This window comes from Centropristis striata, chromosome 13 (genome assembly GCF_030273125.1).
Source record: "Centropristis striata isolate RG_2023a ecotype Rhode Island chromosome 13, C.striata_1.0, whole genome shotgun sequence".
Taxonomy (NCBI): domain Eukaryota; kingdom Metazoa; phylum Chordata; class Actinopteri; order Perciformes; family Serranidae; genus Centropristis; species Centropristis striata.
Window position 1 is genome coordinate 22,922,386 of NC_081529.1, and position 21,284 is coordinate 22,943,669.

The following is a 21,284-nucleotide window of genomic DNA, read 5'->3' on the forward strand; positions in this document are numbered from 1 at the left end:
TGAAAGTCATAGAAAATTCAGTCCCTCACACAGGAATGTCGTAGAGACACGAAATTTGGTACATACATGTAACATGGGAAGACGCACCAAAAAGTCTCATGGACCCATACCTCAAACCCAACAGGAAGTCCGCCATCTTGGTTTGAATATCGCACTTGTCATCGTTTTTGGCCATTTCCAGGTTGCATACTTTAACAAACTCCTCCTACAGATTTCACCCGATTTACTTCAAACTTGGTCAGTAGCATCACAAGGCCTTTGGGATCAAAAGTTTTATAAATCTTTATCGACGGTCACACTATGTGGGCGTGGCATGGCGGCAAAATATGGCGTCTCGCCATAAAACACGAGATTGTTATAACTTCTCCATTCTTTGTCCGATCTGGTCCAAACCTCTTATGCTTCATCAGAATCAAGCCCTTAACACTTCCACATAACAATATTTCATAAAGCCCCGCCCCTTATGTTTTATCCACGCCCCCTTTCATAAAATGACCACGTTGCATACTTTACATAACTCTTGCAACAGATTTAATCCCATTGACTTCAAACTTGGTCAGTACCATCACAAGGGCTTTGGGATCAAAAGTTGTATAAATCTTTACCGACGGTCACACTATGTGGGCGTGGTATGGCGGCAAAATATGGCGTCTCGCCATAACACACGAGACTGTATAACTTGACCATACATTGTCCAATCTGTCCCAAATTTCACACACATGATTAGGGTCCCGCCCAGAACACACCCACGTGTCAATATTGACACACAGTCATAGCGCCCCCTGCTGGCTACAGCAAGTATTATGTTTTACACCTACCCCGAGAACAGTGGTAGGAGACACGCCATTTGGGACGCATAGGGACTGAGCCCACATTGCCGCGCCCGATGTGGCCTCCCCCGACGTGGCCTCCCCCGACGTGCCCTCCTCCGACGGCTCCACTCTGCGAGGGCCCGTTCAGTACTGCTTGTTTATTGTTTGTTTTCTGATCGATGATGTTTGTTTGTTTGATTGTTTGTTTGTTTGTCTGATGTTGCTGAAGTTTTGAACTGACTCGCTTTTTGTATTTTATCTTCAAAGGAAAATCAGACAATCAATCAATTAATCAATTAATATGTGAAACAACGAACAAAAACAAAAACAACCAAACAAGTGTGTTTGTTTGTTTTTGCTGCATGAATCTAAGATTATCTTCTTCATTTTTCAGTTCCTGATTATCGATCAGATTTATTTATTTCACAATAAATGAATTTCTTGTTGACTGTAAAATCCTCTGATTGTTTGTAAATAAAATTATTTAATGTGTATTATTACTTTATATTTAATTATATTAATGTGTTTTAATACTTTATATTTAATTATGTTAATGTGTATTAATACTTTATATTTAATTATATTTATGTGTACTAATACTTTATATTTGTTAAAAGATAAATGTGTAATATAAAGTAATGAATTATCAATAAATGAATAAACATAATATAAATCTTAATGTTTAATCTGGTCAGTGGGAGGATTAATGTTCGGTAAATAAATGAATAAACATAAATCTAAATGTTTAATCTGGTCAGTGGGAGGATTAATGTTCATCCATGGCTCAAAATGATTTACTTGTCTTTAATCCTGCGACTTTAATCCGCTTTCTTTCTTTCTTTCTTTCTTTCTTTCTTTCTTTCTTTCTTTCTTTCTTTCTTTCTTTCTGTCTTTCTTTCTTTCTTTCTTTCTTCATGTTTCTCTCTGTTCTTGTGTTTCAGGTGATGGACGTCTCATTATGTCTGCTCATCTTCTTCTTCTTCTGATGCTGCCGTGGCCCAATGCGGCGATGACATCATCACCTGTCTGGCGCCGTGCCGACTCGGTCCTCGTCGATGCCGTCTGCCAGCGGTCGGAGATGGGCGGAGGAGAGATCGCACGCTGTGGCGGGCGGAGGCTGACACAGGTAGTAATAAATCACTGGTTCTGCTGCTGCTGCAGTTTGTTTTATTTATATTTCTGTCGTCTCTTTAACTTACCCGACTCCATTCACAGAAACACTCATTTTAGCTGCTTCAGTCTGTTTGTATTATTGTGACTTTCAGATCTGAGATTATGTTATTAGGGCCACGGGGCAATCGTGGCACACCGATCCCAATCAAACCGAGTAGTGGGACGAAATTGTGTTCGGAAGAAGAAGAACAAAAAATCCACATGACGTAAGTCGCAAAAAACTGCGCAAAATTTTGCATTGAAGTGAATGGGACGGCCGAAAAAAAATGAGCAAAAAGAACAATAATTGGAGATTTTCAAACATCTACTTCTCTGGCATAATTTCACCTAGAGACTCCATTTAAACTTTAAACAGTAGACACAAGTATTGTGTATTGGTGTATTAATCCATGTTTCGATAGGTCAAATAGTTTTTTATCAATCCCTGTTCAATGACCATGATCATTTTTGGAAAAATTCTGAGATTGTAATGGATGTGTATTGCATGGAATGTTCGTGTCAGAGTTTGTGACATTATCGATCAGAGTGTAGAGGGAGAGAAAACATTTGAAAACTGCGCTCCAGGCCACAAATTCCACTCTACAGAAATAATTTATACATAGAAACTTAGGAAAATTTGTCTTCTCACTCACAATCCTCTGGTAAAGCTGTCAGAGTTATAGTTTGGGTGTAGGACACACAGATGCGCCACCAACACGCACCAACAGCCCCATTGACTCCCATATTAAAAACGCAGGAAGATTTCTGTAGAAAAGCATATTTAACAGTTTTTCAGATCGTTCTTACAAAGCTATTTCTTCATTTTTCTTCACAAAAACATATGTAGCTGTTCAGGAAGAACTCAGGACGCTCTAAGTGAAGTCGAATCAATGGTAGGTATTATGGTTTTGCCAAAAATGCTCTCTGTTCGGGGCCAGAAATTCCAGTCTGTCCACCTCTGGCTGCTGTCACTCTGCCGGGCCCCAAAGCCTTTCATCCTTTCATCCATCTCTCACATAAAGAGAGAACCAGACAGACAGACAGACAGACAGACAGACAGACTGACAGACACACACACACACACACACACACACACACACACACACACACATTTTGAGGTTGAAAAGGGCATAGGTTGCTGTATAGCTAAATACTTCAAAAGGAATGCTTGTTGTAGGTGTGCTCCTTGTATATAATATATTATCATAACATTACTAGTAGCCTATTAATTGTTTGTAATCTCTGAAGAATCTCATTATAGTGTACACACACCGGCAGTAGCCCCGGTGGCCCTTTCAGAATTTACCCAGAGGAAATTTTCTACTTATTTATACAGTCTATCTTTGTGTCCTCAGGTTCCTGTCGGCTTGTGGAACTCTACCGTCCGTCTGTTTCTGGATAGAAATCTGCTAGTCTCGCTGCCGGCCAACTCCTTCTGTGGTCTGTCTCTGCTGGAGGAGCTCGACCTGTCGCACAACCAGGTTCAAAACATTAATGTCACATAATAAAAATCCATTAAAACACAATAAATATATTAAAGCAGATGTAAGCAGCTTCAGTGTTGGGGTGAGTTTGGCCCTGTGGACTGAAGCGAGTGTTTCTTTGAGCACCAGACTCCCTTTAGAAAAACTCAGATTTTATTTTTATTTTTCTGACTCTCGTTAGCTAGCTGGGGTTAGCTTGTCAGGGTTGCTCATCAACTTTAGTTAGCATCATGATGGATAATGGAAACTGCAGCCTGTGCTTCTTTTATTTATTTTTTCTCAAATTTGAATCACTTTGATCCACTAAAATTACATCTTACAACAAATGAGTTTAAACCACTAAACCTGGATCTTTCAGCTTGTCGTTTGTCAAGTTTTTCTGTTTATTTTAAATAAAACTTTAATCAAATTTCAGATTTAAATGTTTGAATAAAGCAGATGTAAGGACTTTGGTGGTGTGGTGAGTTGCCTCACAAAGCCTAACTGCAACAGCTACATTTGGTCGAAATTGAGTTGACTAAAGTTGACTAAAAATGAACTCCTTGATGTCTGTTTTAACTTGTGACAAAAGTTTCTATTTCATTTTTTCTTTAATTCAGAGAAATAATGACATAAAAATTGCAGTAACTACAAAATCCAACACTCCAACTATATATATATATATATATATACATATATATATTATAGTCCAGAGATCTGAGCTTCCTTAAGAAAAAGAGGCGGCTCTGCCCCTTTTTGTAGAGAGTGTTAGTGTTTAGGGACCAGTCCAACTTATTATCCAGGTATACACCTAGATACTTATAACTTGGCACCACCTCGATGTCCACTCCACAGGTATTAACGGGCAGAAGAGGGGGCTTGAGCCTGCGGAAATCTATGATCATTTCCTTAGTCTTTGAGGTGTTCAGTAGGAGATAGTTCTTCTGACTCCAGTCACTGAAAGCTTTTATCAGATCCCTATATTCAGATTCCTGTCCATTCCTGATACACGCCACAATAGCAGTGTCATCGGAGTACTTCTGGATGTGGCAGGACTCAGAGTTGTATTTGAAGTCCCCTGTGTACAGTGTGAACAGGAATGGAGCCAGAACAGTGCCTTGTGGAGCCCCTGTGCTGCTCATTAATGTTCCAGAAACACAGTTCCCCAACCTGACATACTGTGGTCTTCCTGTCAGGTAATCTGTGATCCAGGAGATGAAGGAACGATCCACTCCCATCTCTGTGAGCTTGTTTTTAAGTATGTTGGGTTGGATGGTGTTGAATGCGCTTGAAAAATCAAAGGACATGATTCTCACATAAGCACCAATTTCCTCCAGATGAGCAAGTGCACTGTGAAGCATGTAGAGGACAGCATCGTTCACTCCCATGTGTTGTTTGTATGCAAACTGCAGGGGGTCGAGTTTGTCTTTGACTTCAACTCTCAGTAGGCGTAGAATCAGCCGCTCCAAGGTCTTCATGATATGAGAAGTGAGGGCTACTGGTCTGTAGTCATTAAGTTCAGCTGGACGTTTTATTTTTGGTACTGGCACAACACAGGAAATTTTCCACAGCACCGACACTCGCCCCAACTATAGACTGAGGGTGAAGCTCTTGTGGAGAGGTTGACACAGTTGGGCAGCAGCCTTGCAGCCTTGGACACACACCATCTGGGCCAGCAGCCTTCCCAGAGCAAAGTCTTCCCAGTTCCAACCTCACTCCCATCTCTGTGACAGACAAGGGTGGAGTCTCAGGTGTAAGAGGGGGGGGGGGGGGTGGATGCTGCTTTGGAGATGTACACATGTTGAAGAGGAGGAGGAGGATGAGGAGCAGCAGCATTGGCATTGGGTAAGGCCGCTGTATTGAATCTGTTGAAGAACTGGTTGAGTTCATCAGCTCTTTCTACATCACCCGCCACTGGCTGTCTTTTCTTGTTGTTGTAACCAGAGATGGTGTTGATCCCTCTCCACATTTCACAGATGTTGCTGTTCTGTAGATTTCTCTCCAGTTTCTTCTTGTATTCCACCTTTGCCATCTTTAATCTCTTCTTCAACTTATATTGTACTAGTTTGAGCCGTGCTTTGTCGCCATCTCTAAAAGCTGCCTTCTTCTCATTGAGGATTGCCTTTAAATCACTAGTAATCCAAGGTTTGTTATTGTGGAAACAGCATACAGTCCTAGTGGGTATGACCATGTCTCTGCAGAAGTTGATGTAATCAGTAAAGCAGTCAACCTGTCTGTCATTGTCCATACTGTTCTCCTCTGTTTCCAGCAACACATTCCAGTCTGTACATTCAAAGCAATCCTTTAGAGCCTCAGTTGCCTCCGTGGTCCATTTCCTGACTGTGAGTTTAGTTGCAGGCGGCCTCCACACACAGGGTTTGTAACAAGTATACAGAAGTTGTGGTCCGATTGTCCTATTGGGGGCATGGCAGTAGCTCTGGAAGCTTGTTTGATATAGCATACAGCAGATCAAGGGTTTTATTTTCTCTGGTGGGACAATTAACAAACTGTGTAAATCCAGTCAGGTGAGAGGTGAGGGAAACATGATTGAAGTCCCCTGATATTATCAAGAATGCTTCTGGGTGTTTAGTCTGTATCCTAGCAACGAGGTCATGTAGAACTTCACATGGAACTTTAGCAGTTGCCTTGGGTGGAATGCACACAAGTATTGTTATGATATGACTGAACTCCCTTAGTATATAATATGGTCTCATACTAACTGCCAATAATTCAATGTCTGGACAGCACATCTTCTCCTTGACAGTAACATGTGCAGGACTGCACCATCTCTGGTTCACAAATAAAGCCAAGGCCCCACCTTTCTTCTTGCCACTAGCTTTAACATATCTGTCTGATCTTATGAGAGTGAAGCCAGGTAGATCCACATTGGAGTCTGAGATGTTTTGATTCAACCATGTTTCAGTAAAACACAAGAGACTACACTCACGGTATACTTTCTGAGTCTTCACCAGTATCTCCAGTTCATCAGTCTTGTAGGGCAGCGAGTTGACATTCCCCATGATGACTGATGGCAGAAAAAGCTTATATCTCCAATTCCGAGCCTTAACTTTTGCACCAGCACGGCAACCACGAAAACACCTCTTCAACTCAGCTGGAATAGGGTGATGGTGTCCACCAGACTTGCTCCGTTTCAATGAAAGAAGCTCCTCCCTTGAATGAACTCTTCTCTCCACAGAAGTATCCATCAAAAATATTACAAAAAGTACATAAAACTTAGCAAATTTATGCAAAAACAAAGAGCTACCAAACTTTTGCTGCTCCTCCATGAAGCGCATTCCGGAACTACACACACACACCCACACACACACACACACACACACACACACACACACATAGCCTTGTATTTCTTGATTGTGTTTATTAGTGAAGACAAGAATGATAATAATTATAGTACAATAATAAGTTTAATACTATAGTCATACGTTTATTTGATAGGGAAAATATTATCTAGATAGTTATTAAGTAAAAAAGTGAGATAAAATTATTTTAAGACTAAAATATAATATTACTTATTACTTTTAATATTAGGTCTAAAATACACAAATCTTTGAATAGAATTCTAATAAAACCAATTTGAAAATGGTTATTGACTGAAAACTAAATATAAAAGCTGAAAGAAGACAACAACATACAGTTAGTGCACTCTGTTTTTGCATTACTATTAGTTCCTTTTACAGCAAAACCAGAGTGCACTAACTACATTTTGGGGGTCAAAGGTCAAATAAATTGTCATGATTTTTGAGCATAAGAATTACATCATCAATACATGAGTGAAATAAGTGTCATATCACTTATCTACCTATAACCCGTTTGGCTGGCCAATAAAAAAAACGTTAAAAATCTTTAAAGCAGTTTTTCTCAGTTTTACTCTTTGCGTAGTTACTGCAGTTAGACTCTGTAGGGCCGTACAGTCCGCTGTGTTCAGTCAGCTTCCTGTTTCCTGTCAGCTCTCCTCTCTGGAAGCCGGCTGTTTCCGTGGTTTGGAGTCCTCTCTCCGCCTCCTGGACCTGTCGTCCAATCGTCTGTCTTCGTTGGAGCTGGCGGCGCTCGGCGGGCTGCGAGCTCACGCCAACCTCACACTGAACCCCTGGCACTGTGACTGCAGGATGCAGGTGAGTCTCAGGTGAAGCCTCAGTGCTCGCTTTGCTTCAGTTCTCTTCAGATTCTGTTTCTGTCTCCAGCTGTCGACGCCTCGGCTGGATCTGGACTCTTCGTCTCTCTCTGAAGTCGTCTGTCAAACCTCTGACATCACAAACCGCGGTATGTTCACATGCAACAGCCAATCAGTGACAAACTTGATTCTGTAACACAATGTAACTTTAAAGTTACATGAAACTATCAATGTGATTATAAGTTAGACGTGTTGGTGAATGTGTGTTGATGGTGAACATGTGATGCTGCTGAACGTGTGAAGACGGTGAATGTGTGACGATGATGAACGTTTGACGATGGTGAACGTTTGATGATGGTGAATGTGTGTTGATGGTGAATGTATGCTGATGGTGACTGTGTGTTGACCATTGAACGTTTGACGATGGTGAACGTGTGATGATGGTGAACGTGTGTTGACGATGAACGTGTGTTGATGGTGAACGTGTGATGCTGGTGAATGTGTGTTGACGGTGAATATGTGACAATGAACGTTTGACGATGGTGAACGTTTGATGATGGTTAACGTGTGTTGATGGTGAACGTGTGTTGATGGTGAACGTGTGTTGATGGTGAACGTGTGTTGATGGTGAACGGGTGTTGACGTTGAACGTGTGTTGTTGGTGAACGTGTGTTGATGGTGAACGTGTGTTGACAATGAACGTGTGTTGACGATGAACGTGTGTTGACGATGAACGTGTGTTGACGATGAACGTGTGATGCTGGTGAACGTGTGTTGACGGTGAATGTGTGACGATGAACGTTTGACGATGGTGAACGTTTGACGATGATGAACGTTTGACGATGGTGAACGTTTGATGATGGTGAACGTGTGTTGATGTGAACATGTGCTGATGGTGAACGGGTGTTAATGGTGAACGTGTGTTGATGTGAATGTGTGGTGATGGTGAACGTGTGTTGATGTGAACGGATGTTGATGGTGAACGTTTGACAATGGTGAACGTGTGTTGAGGGTGAACGTGTGATGACAGTGAATGTGTGATGATGGTGAACGTTTGATGATGGTTAACGTGTGATAACGGTGAACGTGTGTTGATGGTTAACGTGTGATGATGGTGAACGTGTGATGATGAAGAACGTTTGTTGGTTAGAACGTGTGATGATGGTGAATGTGTGATGATGATGAACGTTTGTTGGTTAGAACGTGTGATGCTGGTGAACATGTGTTGATGGTGAACGTGTGATGCTGGTGAAATGTGCTGCAGGGGCTGCTGGGATACCTCTGGTCCTGCTCCTGGAGGACTGGGACCTGTGCCGGTCTGTGAGGAGGACCACTGATGTGGTGGTTCTGGTCACCATGCTGCTCTGGTTCTCCACCGTTGTGTTCTACATGCTGTTCTACGTCCGACAGAACCGTAAGGAGGCTCGCAGAGTGGTGGTCCCGATCTTCACGCTCAGAGACCCTCGCACTGAGACACACAGTCTGTGACGTCCTCCCTCTGATTCACACGTTCTGTTCAAGATGTGTTTAGGTTTTAAATCACGACATTCGATTTATTCGGATTTTAGATCAGTGATTGATATGTGACGATGTGTTTATGTTATTTAATGTTTTTTTCATTATTTGTATTTGTTTTGTGCTCATTTGCATTCTGTGTATTTATGTATTTTTTTATTTAGTTAGTTTGACTTTTTCTTCTGTTTTGGTCAGCACATGTATGTTCTGTGTTCAGTGTATTTATTTAATTTAAACAGATGAGACTTTATTTCTCCCGCAGCTTCAGATACGAAGATATACCAATAAAAAATGAGACGTTATATACATTATTTATCCCAGAAAGTATTTTGTATTACACAGAAATAGAACATTAGTGAAAATTAGATTGTTGTATGTTGTAATATGAACAATAAATAAAATCTAAATATATATAAAATAAAGTGTGATTCAGTTTGATGAGAAAATATTTATGTTATGTGCTCTGTATAATTTATGTATGCATGTATTATTTGTTTATTGTTTTTATGTACTTTAGTTTGTTTCAGACGTGTTATTAAAAAGATTTGTTTTTGTATTAGAAATTAATTTTGAACATAGAAAGTAAAAGTTGCAGGAAAAGAAACCAAAGCAAAATTTCAAACAATGAAAAGCAAATCACTGAAACACGACATATAACGTTTTATATTATATAAAGTTATATATTGTCAGTGTAATAACTTAATTATTTATCCCTCACCTTTTGTGTTAAATTGTTTTTAATCATCATCCCTTTAAAGGCTGTTTGATTACATGAGGTCACCGTTGTTTATAACAAATATTTTTATTTATACATGAATGATGGGTCAGTGTTGGATGTTTCAAAGATTAAAAACATTGATTTTGATGTGTTTTTAGTTTAGGGACAAAAACTGCTATTAAAATATAACAGATTTATATATTTTCCACTTTTTTTTTCGATTAAATCTTTCAATCAACTGCCGTCCAGATAAAAAATATTTAATTATTTTCTTGTTCACACTTTAAAAAATTAAAAAATTAAAACCACCTAAACATGAGTCATTTTCCATTACATTTTTGTGTGTCTTGGATATGAAGATAATCAACAGTATTGATGCATGCTATATTATTATTATTATTATTATTATTATTATTATTATTATTATTATTATTAGTCGGATTAAGACAGAAATTATACGATGCTTTATTGTAATTATTAATATTATTATGAGTCGGATGAAAACAGAATTGATGCGACGCTTTATTATTAAGATTATTGTTTTTATTATGATTATGATTATTATCATGATGATCATTATTATTATGATTATTACTATTATTATTATTATCAATAATAATAATAATCATAATAATAATAATAATCATACTAATAATAATAAAAGTAGTAGTAGTAGTAGTAGTTAGATTAAAAAGTTTCAGTCTGTGATCGATGTCTCCGTGATGATTGTGATCGATGTCTCGGTGATGATTGTTTCTGTCTGAGATCATCTCATCTCGTCTGATCGATCCCACAATCCTTTGCGCGCCACAATACTTGCCAGTCATTGTGCAGGAGGTGACGCTGCAACTTGCTCCTTAGCTCCGTTAGCTTCTGCTCTAAACTCTAAACTCTAAACCCAATCTCCAGGTTTCTCCGCCAGCGACATGAAGGAGACAGCGGCCAAGCGGCGGGGGGACCGGGCCGGGGGCCGGGACAAGGCCGAGAAGCCGAAGGAGCCGGCGGGCCCCGAGCCGCAGGACGTGGAGATGCCTGAGGAGGAGGCGGCTAGCACGGCTAAACCCCGAGAGATGGACAGCCTCACCCTGGACGGTAAGACCCCAACTAGACACCGGGACAAACACCGGGTATAATACCGGGAGTAATACCGGGACAGACTGACCCTGGCCGGTAAGAGCCGAGCACGGCCCGGAGACACCGGGACAAACACCGGGGAAACATCCGGGTCAGGCCGGTAGATACACCGTCAAAACACTGGGACAGGCCGGTTCAACTGCCGGAAAAAGCACTGTGAAAAATACTAGAACAGGCCGGTTTAACAACCGGGACAGTCCGTTAAAAACACCGGGTCAGGCCGGTAAAAACACTGCTCAAACCACTGGGACAGCCCGGTTCAACAGCCGTTAAAAACACTGTTAAAAATACCGGGACACGCCGGCGGTTAGTCTGGCATCTTAACCAACTAACTGTTATTTTTAATGTTAAAATCATATTAAAACATTTATTATTAAACTTTCACACCCAGACTATAATAAAATATATTTGACAACGATATTCACGTTTTTGAAATCGACAAAGAAAACAAACAAAGGGAAGTTCATATTTTTACAGGTATAAATAAACTATAAACAGTTTGTATTATAAAGAACCAATAACAATAATATATCTCTCTCCACTCCTCCTCCTGCTCCTCCTCTCTCTCTCTCTTACCTCCTCCTGCATCTCCTCATCTCCCAGACATTAAGGAGCATGTGAAGCAGATAGAGAAGGCGGTGTCGGGGAAGGAGCCTCGATTCGTGCTGCGAGCTCTGCGGGCGCTGCCGTCAACCAGCCGCCGTCTGAACACCAACGTGCTGCACAAAGCCGTGTTCGGCTTCTTCACCAACAACACCACCACCAGAGACTTCCTGCTGGGCTTCCTGGAGGAGGTCAGCTTCACTAGTATTATTATTCTGCTAATAATTATAATAATAATAATAAAACATTTCAACAGATGAGAGTAAAATCCTTACACCAGACTCCATTGACAAAAAACAGATTTTACCGTGTTGTATAGTTATAAAGTTGACAGAAACAAAATCTAACAAAACAAAACTCAGTGAATCCTGGTGAGATATTGAGGACGTCAGACCTCAGAGCTCGGCCTGTCACGATAATTACTATATCCAGTTATCGTTCGATATATAGAAACGTATGTATAAAAATGGACATGATTTTTTTGTTTACATGCGTAACTTTTAGTGCCTTTTTTTTAGTTTGAAGTAAAGCTGCAAATGTTTGACAGGCAGTATGAATTGCTGGGAAAAGAAGCAATATTTCTGGTTTCATGACAGGCCTACTCACAGCAGCTGATCCTGGAGCAGTGATGGCTCCACCAGGACGCTTTCTGACTTCATTTAGCTTCTGTCCACTTTGAATGAAGTGCTTTACTGTCTGTCTCTCTCTTTCCGTCTGTCTCTCAGCCAATGGAGATGGCAGACGGAGACGTCCAGTTTCGTCCGAGGACCGGAAAGTCAGCGTCGGCTCCTCTGCTGCCGGAGGTGGAAGCTTACCTGCAGCTGCTGCTGGTGGTTCACCTGACCAACAACAAGAGATACACAGAGGTCTGTCTGTCTGTCAGTCATCAGGACGTTACATCCCCGTTTTTTAAAATCACATAACTGAATAAAACCAAACTGATCGGAAAAATGAACACTCAAACAAACATCAGCGTGATAAGACCTGAAATGACAAAAAAGTAAACATTTATTTGACCTCATGTCCCATCCACTAACATGGAGGGGGCGGGGCTTATAACATGTGATGATGATGATGTCATGTTGTGTCTCAGGCTCAGAAAGTGTCTGATGACCTGCTGCAGAAGATTGGCTCAAAGAACCGCAGAGCTCTGGATCTGGTCGCTGCCAAGTGTTATTATTACCATGCCAGAGTGTACGAGTTCCTCAACCAGTTCGACACCATGCGCAGGTACACACGCACACCTTTACACCAGGTGTTTATGGGGCCAGAGTCGTTTAAATTCAAATATTTCTTGTTTTCCTCATTGAACCCATCAGCTTCCTCCACACTCGTCTGCGTACGGCGACGTTGCGCCACGACGCCGACGGTCAGGCCGTCCTCCTCAACTTGCTGCTCAGGAACTACCTGCACTTCAACCTGTACGACCAGGCCGAGAAGCTTGTGTCCAAGTCTGTGTTTCCTGAGCTCGCCAACAACAACGAGTGGGCCCGCTACCTGTACTACACAGGTGAGACCGCTACCTGTACTACACAGGTTAGACCGCTGCCTGTACTACACAGGTGAGACCGCTGCCTGTACTACACAGGTTAGACCGCTGCCTGTACTACACAGGTGAGACCGCTGCCTGTACTACACAGGTGAGACCGCTGCCTGTACTACACAGGTTAGACCGCTGCCTGTACTACACAGGTGAGACCGCTGCCTGTACTACACAGGTGAGACCGCTGCCTGTACTACACAGGTGAGACCGCTACCTGTACTACACAGGTGAGACCGCTGCCTGTACTACACAGGTGAGACTGCTACCTGTGTCAGTTAGACTTCCTGTGTGTTTACCTGTGTCATGTGACCTGCAGGTCGTATTAAGGCGATCCAGTTGGAGTACTCTGAAGCTCGCAGGACTCTGACCAACGCTCTGAGGAAAGCTCCACAACACACAGCTGTGGGCTTCAAACAGACGGTAAGATACACACTGTTGCCATCTATTATGATCTGTTACGAGCTGTTACAATTTGTCACGAGCTGTTACGTACTGTTACAATTTGTTACGATCTGTAACAATTTGTTACAATTTGTTACGTAATGTTACAATTTGTTACGAGGTGTTACGAGCTGTTACAAGCTGTTACGTACTGATACAGTTTGTTACGAGCTGTGCACCAGCTGCTGATAACATGCAGTTATAGATGTGTGATCAAGTGCGGATAACATGAAGTTATTGATCTGTGATCAGGTGCACAAGCTGCTGATCGTGGTGGAGCTGCTGCTGGGGGAGATTCCTGACAGACTCCAGTTCAGACAACCGTCCCTGAAGAGGTCCCTGCTGCCGTACTTCCTGCTGACTCAGGGTCAGTGTTCAAACCTCTTTGCATCATTTCACAATAGTTTTTAATTCTAATGCTTTTTATTTTAGTAATTAGTAAGATATATATCCACATTATTAAGCAGATGACCATTTCCAAGCATTTCTCCAATATGAGAAAGAATAAGGATCTCTCTGCTGCCGAAAAGCGTGAAATAGTTCAATGCCTTGGACAAGGTATGAAAACTTTAGATATTTCGCGAAAACTTAATCGTGATCATCGTACTGTTAAGAGATTTGTGACTGATTCAGAGCACACACGGGTTTGTGCAGATAAAGGCACAATGAGGAAGGTTTCTGCCAGACAAAAACATCGGATTAAGAGAACAGCTGCTAAAATGCCATTACAAAGTAGCAAACAGATATTTGAAGCTGCTGGTGCCTCTGGAGTCCCACGAACATCAAGGTGTAGGATCCTCCAGAGGCTTGCAGTTATGCGTTATTCTATCAGTTATTCTATTCGGCCACCCCTAACCAATGCTCACAAGCAGAAACGGCTGCAGTGGGCCCAGAAATATATGAAGACTAATTGTCAAACAGTCTTGTTCACTGATGAGTGCCGTGCAACCCTGGATGGTCCAGATGGATGGAGTGGTGGATGGTTGGTGGGCGGCCACCATGTCCCAACAAGGCTACGACGTCAGCAAGGAGGTGGCGAGGCATGTTTTGGGCCGAATCATGGGGAGAGAGCTGGTCGGCCCCTTTAGGGTCCCTGAAGGTGTGAAAATGACCTCTGAAAAGTATTTGGAGTTTCTGACTGACCACTTTCTCCCATGGTTCAAAAAGAAGAACCGTGCTTTCAGTAACAAAATCATCTTCATGCATGACAATGCACCATCTCATGCTGCAAGGAATACCTCTGCATCATTGGCTGCTATGGGCATAAAAGGAGAGAAACTCATGGTGTGGCCCCCATCCTTCCCTGACCTCAACCCTATTGAGAACCTTTGGAGCATCCTCAAGCGAAAGATCTATGAGGGTGGGAGGCAGTTCACATCCAAACAGCAGCTCTGGGAGGCTATTCTGACATCCTGCAAAGAAATTCAAGCACAAACTCTCCAAACACTCACAAGGTCAATGGATGCAAGAATTGTGAAGCTGCTATCAAATAAGGGGTCCTATGTTAAAATGTAACTTGACTTTTTAAGATGATTTTGATTGAAATAGCTTTTGATTTCAGTAAATAGGACCTCCGAATGCTGGAAAATCCAAAAATGAGCATTTTCAGTTCTTAAAAACCTATAAAATGTTATAAAACTCTGTCGTGCGTAATAATGTGGAACAGTGCATTTTGAGTTTTTTATTTTTTTTAAAATACTGTTATCTATATAATAATTTGGAACACAGTGTGTATATATATATGTGTATATATGTATATATATATATATATATATATATATACACACACATAATATTTTAGGTGCTTTTGTTAAAAAAAATTGTGAAAAAAATATTTATTATGTGTTTTCAAATATTTTTTGTGTGTAGCGGTGAGGACAGGTAACCTGGCCAAGTTTAACCAGGTGTTGGAGCAGTTTGGGGAGAAGTTTCAGACAGACGGGACGTACACGCTCATCATCCGCCTGAGACACAACGTCATCAAGACTGGTGAGCCAATCACTGGCCACGCCCCCTCTGACATCACACGTTCCCACCTGACGGCTTCTTATAACTGTGTGTGTGTTTGTGTGCGCAGGTGTGCGTATGATCAGCCTGTCCTACTCTCGTATCTCGCTGGCTGACATCGCTCTGAAGCTGCAGCTGGACAGTCCAGAGGACGCAGAGTTCATTGTTGCCAAGGTAACGACGAGACACGGTCCTACTCAACCAGACTCCATTCATAAAAACGCACATTTAGCTTACAGAACAGTTAAAGACGTCCATACTCACTGAACTCTGTCTGTATCTCCTCCAGGCGATCCGTGACGGTGTGATCGAGGCGAGCATCAACCACGAGAAAGGCTTCGTCCAATCAAAAGAGACCATGGACATTTACGGCACCAGAGAGCCTCAGCTGGCCTTCCACCAGAGAATCTCCTTCTGCCTGGACATCCACAACATGTCCGTCAAGGTGAGACACACACACACCTGAGACAAGGTGAGACACACACACACCTGAGACCAGGTGAGACACACACACACACACACACACACACACACACACACACACACACACACACACACACCTGAGACCAGGTGAGACACACACACACTCACACACACACACACACACACACACACACACACACACACACACACGAGACCAGGTGAGACACACTCACACACACACACACACACACACACACCTGAGACCAGGTGAGACACACACACACACACTCACACACACACACACACACACACCTGAGACCAGGTGAGACACACGCACACACACACCTGAGACCAGGTGAGACACACACACACACACACACACACACACACACACCTGAGACCAGGTGAGACACACACACACACACACACACACACACACACACACACACACACACACACACACACACCTGAGACCAGGTGAGACACACACACACACACACACACACACCTGAGACCAGGTGAGACACACACACACACACACACACACACACACACACACACACACACACACACACCTGAGACCAGGTGAGACACACACACACTCCTGAGACAAGGTGAGACACACACACACACACACACACACACACACCTGAAGTTAACAAGTTAATGTGAAAATGTAATTAATATTTATTGTGGTTTCAAATCTGTGGTTGAAGACGAGTTTATTAGTTTGAGTTCTCGTTACATTTACAGTTGGTGTCGTCTTCCTGTTAAAACTGTTTAAGTTATTAAGGTATTAACTAACATCAATTACTGTTAATAACTCAATAACTGTTAATAATGTTAATAACTGTTAGCAACGGTTAGTAACATTATTAACAGTTATTAAAAGTTATTTCTTTATTAACATTTCATAACTGTTCATAACTCAATAACTTAATAAACCAATAATGTTTCATTAATATTAATAATGTTAACTGTTAACTGTTAATAATGGTAATAACTGTTAATAATGTTAGTTACTAGTAAGTGATTAAAGGCTTGTGTCTGTGTGAGTTCAGAGCTCCAGCTGATCTCTGTTTTTCCTCTGCAGGCCATGAGGTTTCCTCCTAAAGCTTATAACAAGGACCTGGAGTCAGCAGAGGTACACACACAAACATACAGACACACATAAACATACACACACACACACACACACACACACACACAGTTCCCTTTAACCCTAATGTGGTGTGTGTGTGGTGTGTTCAGGAGCGTCGGGAGAGGGAGCAGCAGGATCTGGAGTTTGCTAAAGAAATGGCCGAAGACGACGACGACAGCTTCCCCTGATCCTCTAGGAATGACTGGGACTTCCTGTGCGGACAGGAAGTAATTGTGTGTGTGTGTGTGTGTGTGTGTGTGCACGCTGATATCATAAGTTATCAGTTATTACCCACAAGCCCCCTCTCCTCTCTTCTCGATCTGTAACCTCTGAACTGTTTATTATTTCTCATTCAGACAAATAAAATCACTCTTTGTTTACTCTGTCTCTGTTGTGTTCTGGGTAATGTAGTCAGTCTATTACTGAGGCTTTCTGGGTAATGTAATTTGTTTATTATGTGTATTAGTAATTATTTTAATTTTTCTTCACAATCAACAATTTAAAATATAGACATTACTGACATGACTGCCAGGGGATTATAGAGAGAAATGCAAATAAATAATCAGGAAACATAAAGAAGTTAACACCTGTCTCAACGTTTCTACTTATGGATGGGAAACTTTACTAAACACACTTTTCTCTGATTATCTTCAAAACAAATGAGTATATCTCTTTCCTTTGAAGTGAATTGCTCGTCCAGTTTTCCCTCCAGAATATTGGCGCATATAAACATACATGCATACATTTTAAATCCATCTCTCTGTCAGTGAGCATTTGCTCAGTGATGCATTGATTTCACTCAGTTCAAGGCTGTGGCATCTCCAGATACTCCTTATACTGGTGACAATAAAAGGCCACCCCAAAATGTCAAATTTAGTCCTAGGTCATCATGCCTGAGATGTCTCAGGTCATGAGGGAACGTGCTACTGGATGCAGGGAATTCCACCAGATTGCGATGTGCAGCTGGATGTTAATTATTGGGGGATAGGCAATTCGAGAGTTTGTATTTGCCCATAGAGCATCTTTGGGTTGTTCTGGATCGACGTGACCGTGTTCCAGTTCTGGATAATGTGCGCCAGCTCCGTGTGGCCCTATGGAAGAATGGAATAACATTCCACAGGCCACGATTGACAACCTGAGGGGTGTTCCATCAACGTGGAACGGGGGGGTGCTCAGTCGAAAACCAGACATTGAACAACCAACATGAAGTGCTACAAGCAATCGTTTCGGCCATCATTCTGGGAGTGTACGGAGGAATCCTCCCCCCTGATCCCGGACACCTCTGAATAACCCCCTACCCTGGACCATATGGTGGTTCAGACTGAGCTTCAGCTGGGTGTTGAGACGGTGCCTCTGTCTGGGACATCTCTGTCAGCGCTGTCCCATGGCTCCTCGGACGAAGAGGATGAGGGTGTGGATGACGAGTCTTAGCTTCTCTGCTCTCAACCCACTTTACCGTCGACGCCTCCACCCTCCCCATCATCGGCTCCGGAGGATCCCCAATAAGATTGGTTGACGGGTGGGTTTCCTCGACTCTCATTAACGCCATGAAATCTGCAGTGATCCATCTGCATCCATCAACATAAACATACACAAGTATCGGCGTGACAACTGCTTCGGATGTCAGGTTAACCACCCGAGCCAGTGGGAACACCCATGTTTGGAGGTGATCGAAGACAGCTTTTACAGGTACAACTTTCAGACACTGATGCACAACCTTTGTACCCCTCGATTCGTTCCTTCCATACAACGTCTGCTACATCTGAGCAACATAAGTGCAGAGGACGACAGAGTCAGAGCCGTGGCAGAGACTATTTTACATAAGCTGAGATCTGAGGAGAAGATCCTGGACCCCATCAACGACATGTACGATAATCTGATTGGCCAGGATGTGGTCAAAATTGGACAGCTGAGAGCCGTGACCGAGCATTGGAATGGTCATTAGTTTTTATTTTTCCCTCACCCTGAAAATAAAAATGAAATTTCTTTGGAAAACTTGTGACTTTTGTAGAGTATCGTATATCATTTTTTAGTTAACTGAGCTTTTGGAGCTGGCTATAAAAATAGAGTTTCTGGTACGGAGGATTCATCACTCCCCGGCATTTGTGGGTTGGAGAACATTTTGAGTAATGTACGTTACCATTCCAGGCAAACACCCTGGGATGTCATGGTATACCACACTGCTAGCACAAGCTCATCTTCTCTGTCTGAGACATTTGAAAAAATTAACTAAATTAAATTAACTAACCCTAACCCAGGTGGAAATAGACACTGATGAACACTAGACCAGATACAGAAGTGTGCTGTTAGCTTGTTGTTGATTAATTAAAGATGAATTTACGAATGAGTCCTCCTAGAAGGTTTCCTAGGATAGGTACGGCTGCTGACAGGAGGGGTAAGATAAAGCCACCAGATTACTTCTTCAAAATCAGGTGTTTACACTTTATTCCTGTTTTCTTATCAGCTGGCAGCCTGATGAGTTTCTTCTGCATTTTTAATTTTTTGTACTGGGGGGGAGAAAGAGGAATATTTCCTTTCAAAAGATTAAAAGCAATCTCACACAGAGACCGGAGAAAATCTGGTGAGCATTGGGTGAGGATGTCTTTATGTTTCTGAGGCGTGGCGTGGTACAGAGTTTACAGTAAGGGAGCATTTCTCCTTATACAAGCAGACATGATGAGTTATGAGTTGGGCAAGTATCCCCGTCCTGAGTCTGTAGCGTTCTGGACTGGAGGGGGTGAGGTCAAGCAATAAATATCCGTGAGAGTCTTTGGCAGCGTCTTCAAAACTCTCCATGAAAAAGGCTTTTTGTGAGGGAAAGATTTGATGAGTGAGTATTTTCATCTGTAATTTATCCCGAGGGTTTTTAAACAACACCATATAATTGCTGTTCAGATTAATGGTACGGCTGTGTTTTCCACGATGAAATACATTTTGGGTCAACATCATGACGCTCATTTTTCTGTGATGTCTGTACTGAGTGAAAATTTTAACCACTTCTGGATGGTCCAATGCTTGAAAAATAACGCTGTGCAGAATGACCGGATGATTTTGATTGGGTGGAAACAGAATATTGTTATCAAAAGAATCAGGGAGCCCTTCGACAAATGTAATTCTTTTATTCATCTTTTGCAGTTCATCATACATGGGTTGAAAAGAAGTATAAATCCATACAATGTTGTCAGGTTCATGATCCATCACATGATTACAGTTTTCCAACACACTTTTTACAAAATAGGTATTCCTGCTTCCGCTGGGTCCCACAATCAGACATGAAAAAGGCATAGCGAGTCTTGGGTCAAAGTCAATTTCCTCTGAGACAGCAGGGTGTGACGTTTTTCCTATTTTTTTCTTTTTCTCTCTTTTTTAATAGTCAAACGGCAGAGTCTTCCCGTCGCTAAAGAGGCATCTTTTGTCATACACCACTTTAAACTTTTTGTCTACTCTCCTGATCATACGCCTCAGATGGGTAGCCGGAAGCCTCCTGCTTACCCTTGAGAAAACTCTGAATGTAACCTGCCAAAATGGAGTCGCTACGCTCCTCAAAGTGCCACACTACTGTAATCTTGGCAACTTTGTAGCCGAGTTCGAGAGCCTTGTTTAATTCCACGGTGACCCAAACACCCATCAAAGCTCAAGCCTCGTCGCTGTGTCTGCATGGACCCTGTTGATTATTAATTTCCGCGCAGGTTCTGCAGAGAGTGAACACAAGTTTACCTCGAGAAGTTTTATGAGGTAAAACGGGGAAATACAACCCTTGGGGTGGGTAGACGACAGCTCTGATTAAACCAAAGTATTCACTAGGGTCTTTAAAATCTTTGCGAATGATTGTCAGATGTTTGAGGGGAAATTGCAATTTCCAATCTGTTAAAGTGTATTACTGCAAGGTAGAATATCCACTAGATGGCAATGTCGCTTCATTATCTAAGGTTGTAGTCCACAGCTGTAGACTCTGATATAACCTATTTAGCCTTTGGGCAATGGTCTTGTGCCAGTAGTTGTTATTTTCATGTGTCAAAGTGTCTTTTTTCGGTTATATTTTTTTTATATCAAAGAGTGTTTTTTATGTGTAGGTCCTCAATGATACAACGACTACTACTACTAATAACGCAAACAAAACTCTGTCTTTCCTGTGTGTATCCATAAGTAATGCAGTCTTGTACTTGAGTTGTAATTATTATGTCTGTCTGTATCATGTCT

General features: G+C 42.0%; 2 protein-coding genes across 2 annotated transcripts; both read left to right on the plus strand.

Annotated features, from left to right (window-relative positions):
- Positions 1–1,821: 1,821 nt before the first annotated feature.
- LOC131983396 (leucine-rich repeat-containing protein 3C-like) lies at positions 1,822–10,066 on the plus strand. The gene is made up of 5 exons (XM_059348116.1): positions 1,822–1,938; positions 3,320–3,445; positions 7,396–7,560; positions 7,630–7,708; positions 8,824–10,066. Exons 1-5 carry the CDS (start codon positions 1,822–1,824, stop codon positions 9,045–9,047), a joined length of 711 nt encoding a protein of 236 aa, XP_059204099.1. The 3' UTR covers positions 9,048–10,066.
- A 531-nt stretch (positions 10,067–10,597) lies between these two features.
- Positions 10,598–17,464, plus strand: psmd3 (proteasome 26S subunit, non-ATPase 3). The gene is made up of 12 exons (XM_059349036.1): positions 10,598–10,884; positions 11,530–11,720; positions 12,255–12,395; positions 12,623–12,759; positions 12,849–13,039; positions 13,389–13,492; positions 13,766–13,880; positions 15,383–15,502; positions 15,591–15,694; positions 15,810–15,965; positions 17,037–17,087; positions 17,195–17,464. The coding sequence occupies exons 1-12, from the start codon at positions 10,719–10,721 to the stop codon at positions 17,270–17,272; spliced, it is 1,554 nt and encodes a 517-aa protein (XP_059205019.1). The 5' UTR covers positions 10,598–10,718; the 3' UTR covers positions 17,273–17,464.
- Positions 17,465–21,284: the final 3,820 nt, after the last annotated feature.

What these genes read in the sequence shown, in the direction of transcription:
- psmd3 (XM_059349036.1), top strand. Translation starts at nt 10,719, where the DNA reads ATGAAGGAGACAGCGGCCAAGCGGCGGGGGGACCGGGCCGGGGGCCGG. An exon ending in GGACAGCCTCACCCTGGACG is followed by an intron (nt 10,885 to 11,529) that starts GTAAGACCCCAA and finishes CTCATCTCCCAG; the next exon opens with ACATTAAGGAGCATGTGAAG. An exon ending in GTACTTCCTGCTGACTCAGG is followed by an intron (nt 13,881 to 15,382) that starts GTCAGTGTTCAA and finishes TTTTGTGTGTAG; the next exon opens with CGGTGAGGACAGGTAACCTG.
- LOC131983396 (XM_059348116.1), top strand. Translation starts at nt 1,822, where the DNA reads ATGACATCATCACCTGTCTGGCGCCGTGCCGACTCGGTCCTCGTCGAT. An exon ending in ACTGTGACTGCAGGATGCAG is followed by an intron (nt 7,561 to 7,629) that starts GTGAGTCTCAGG and finishes TTCTGTCTCCAG; the next exon opens with CTGTCGACGCCTCGGCTGGA. An exon ending in CTCTGACATCACAAACCGCG is followed by an intron (nt 7,709 to 8,823) that starts GTATGTTCACAT and finishes AATGTGCTGCAG; the next exon opens with GGGCTGCTGGGATACCTCTG.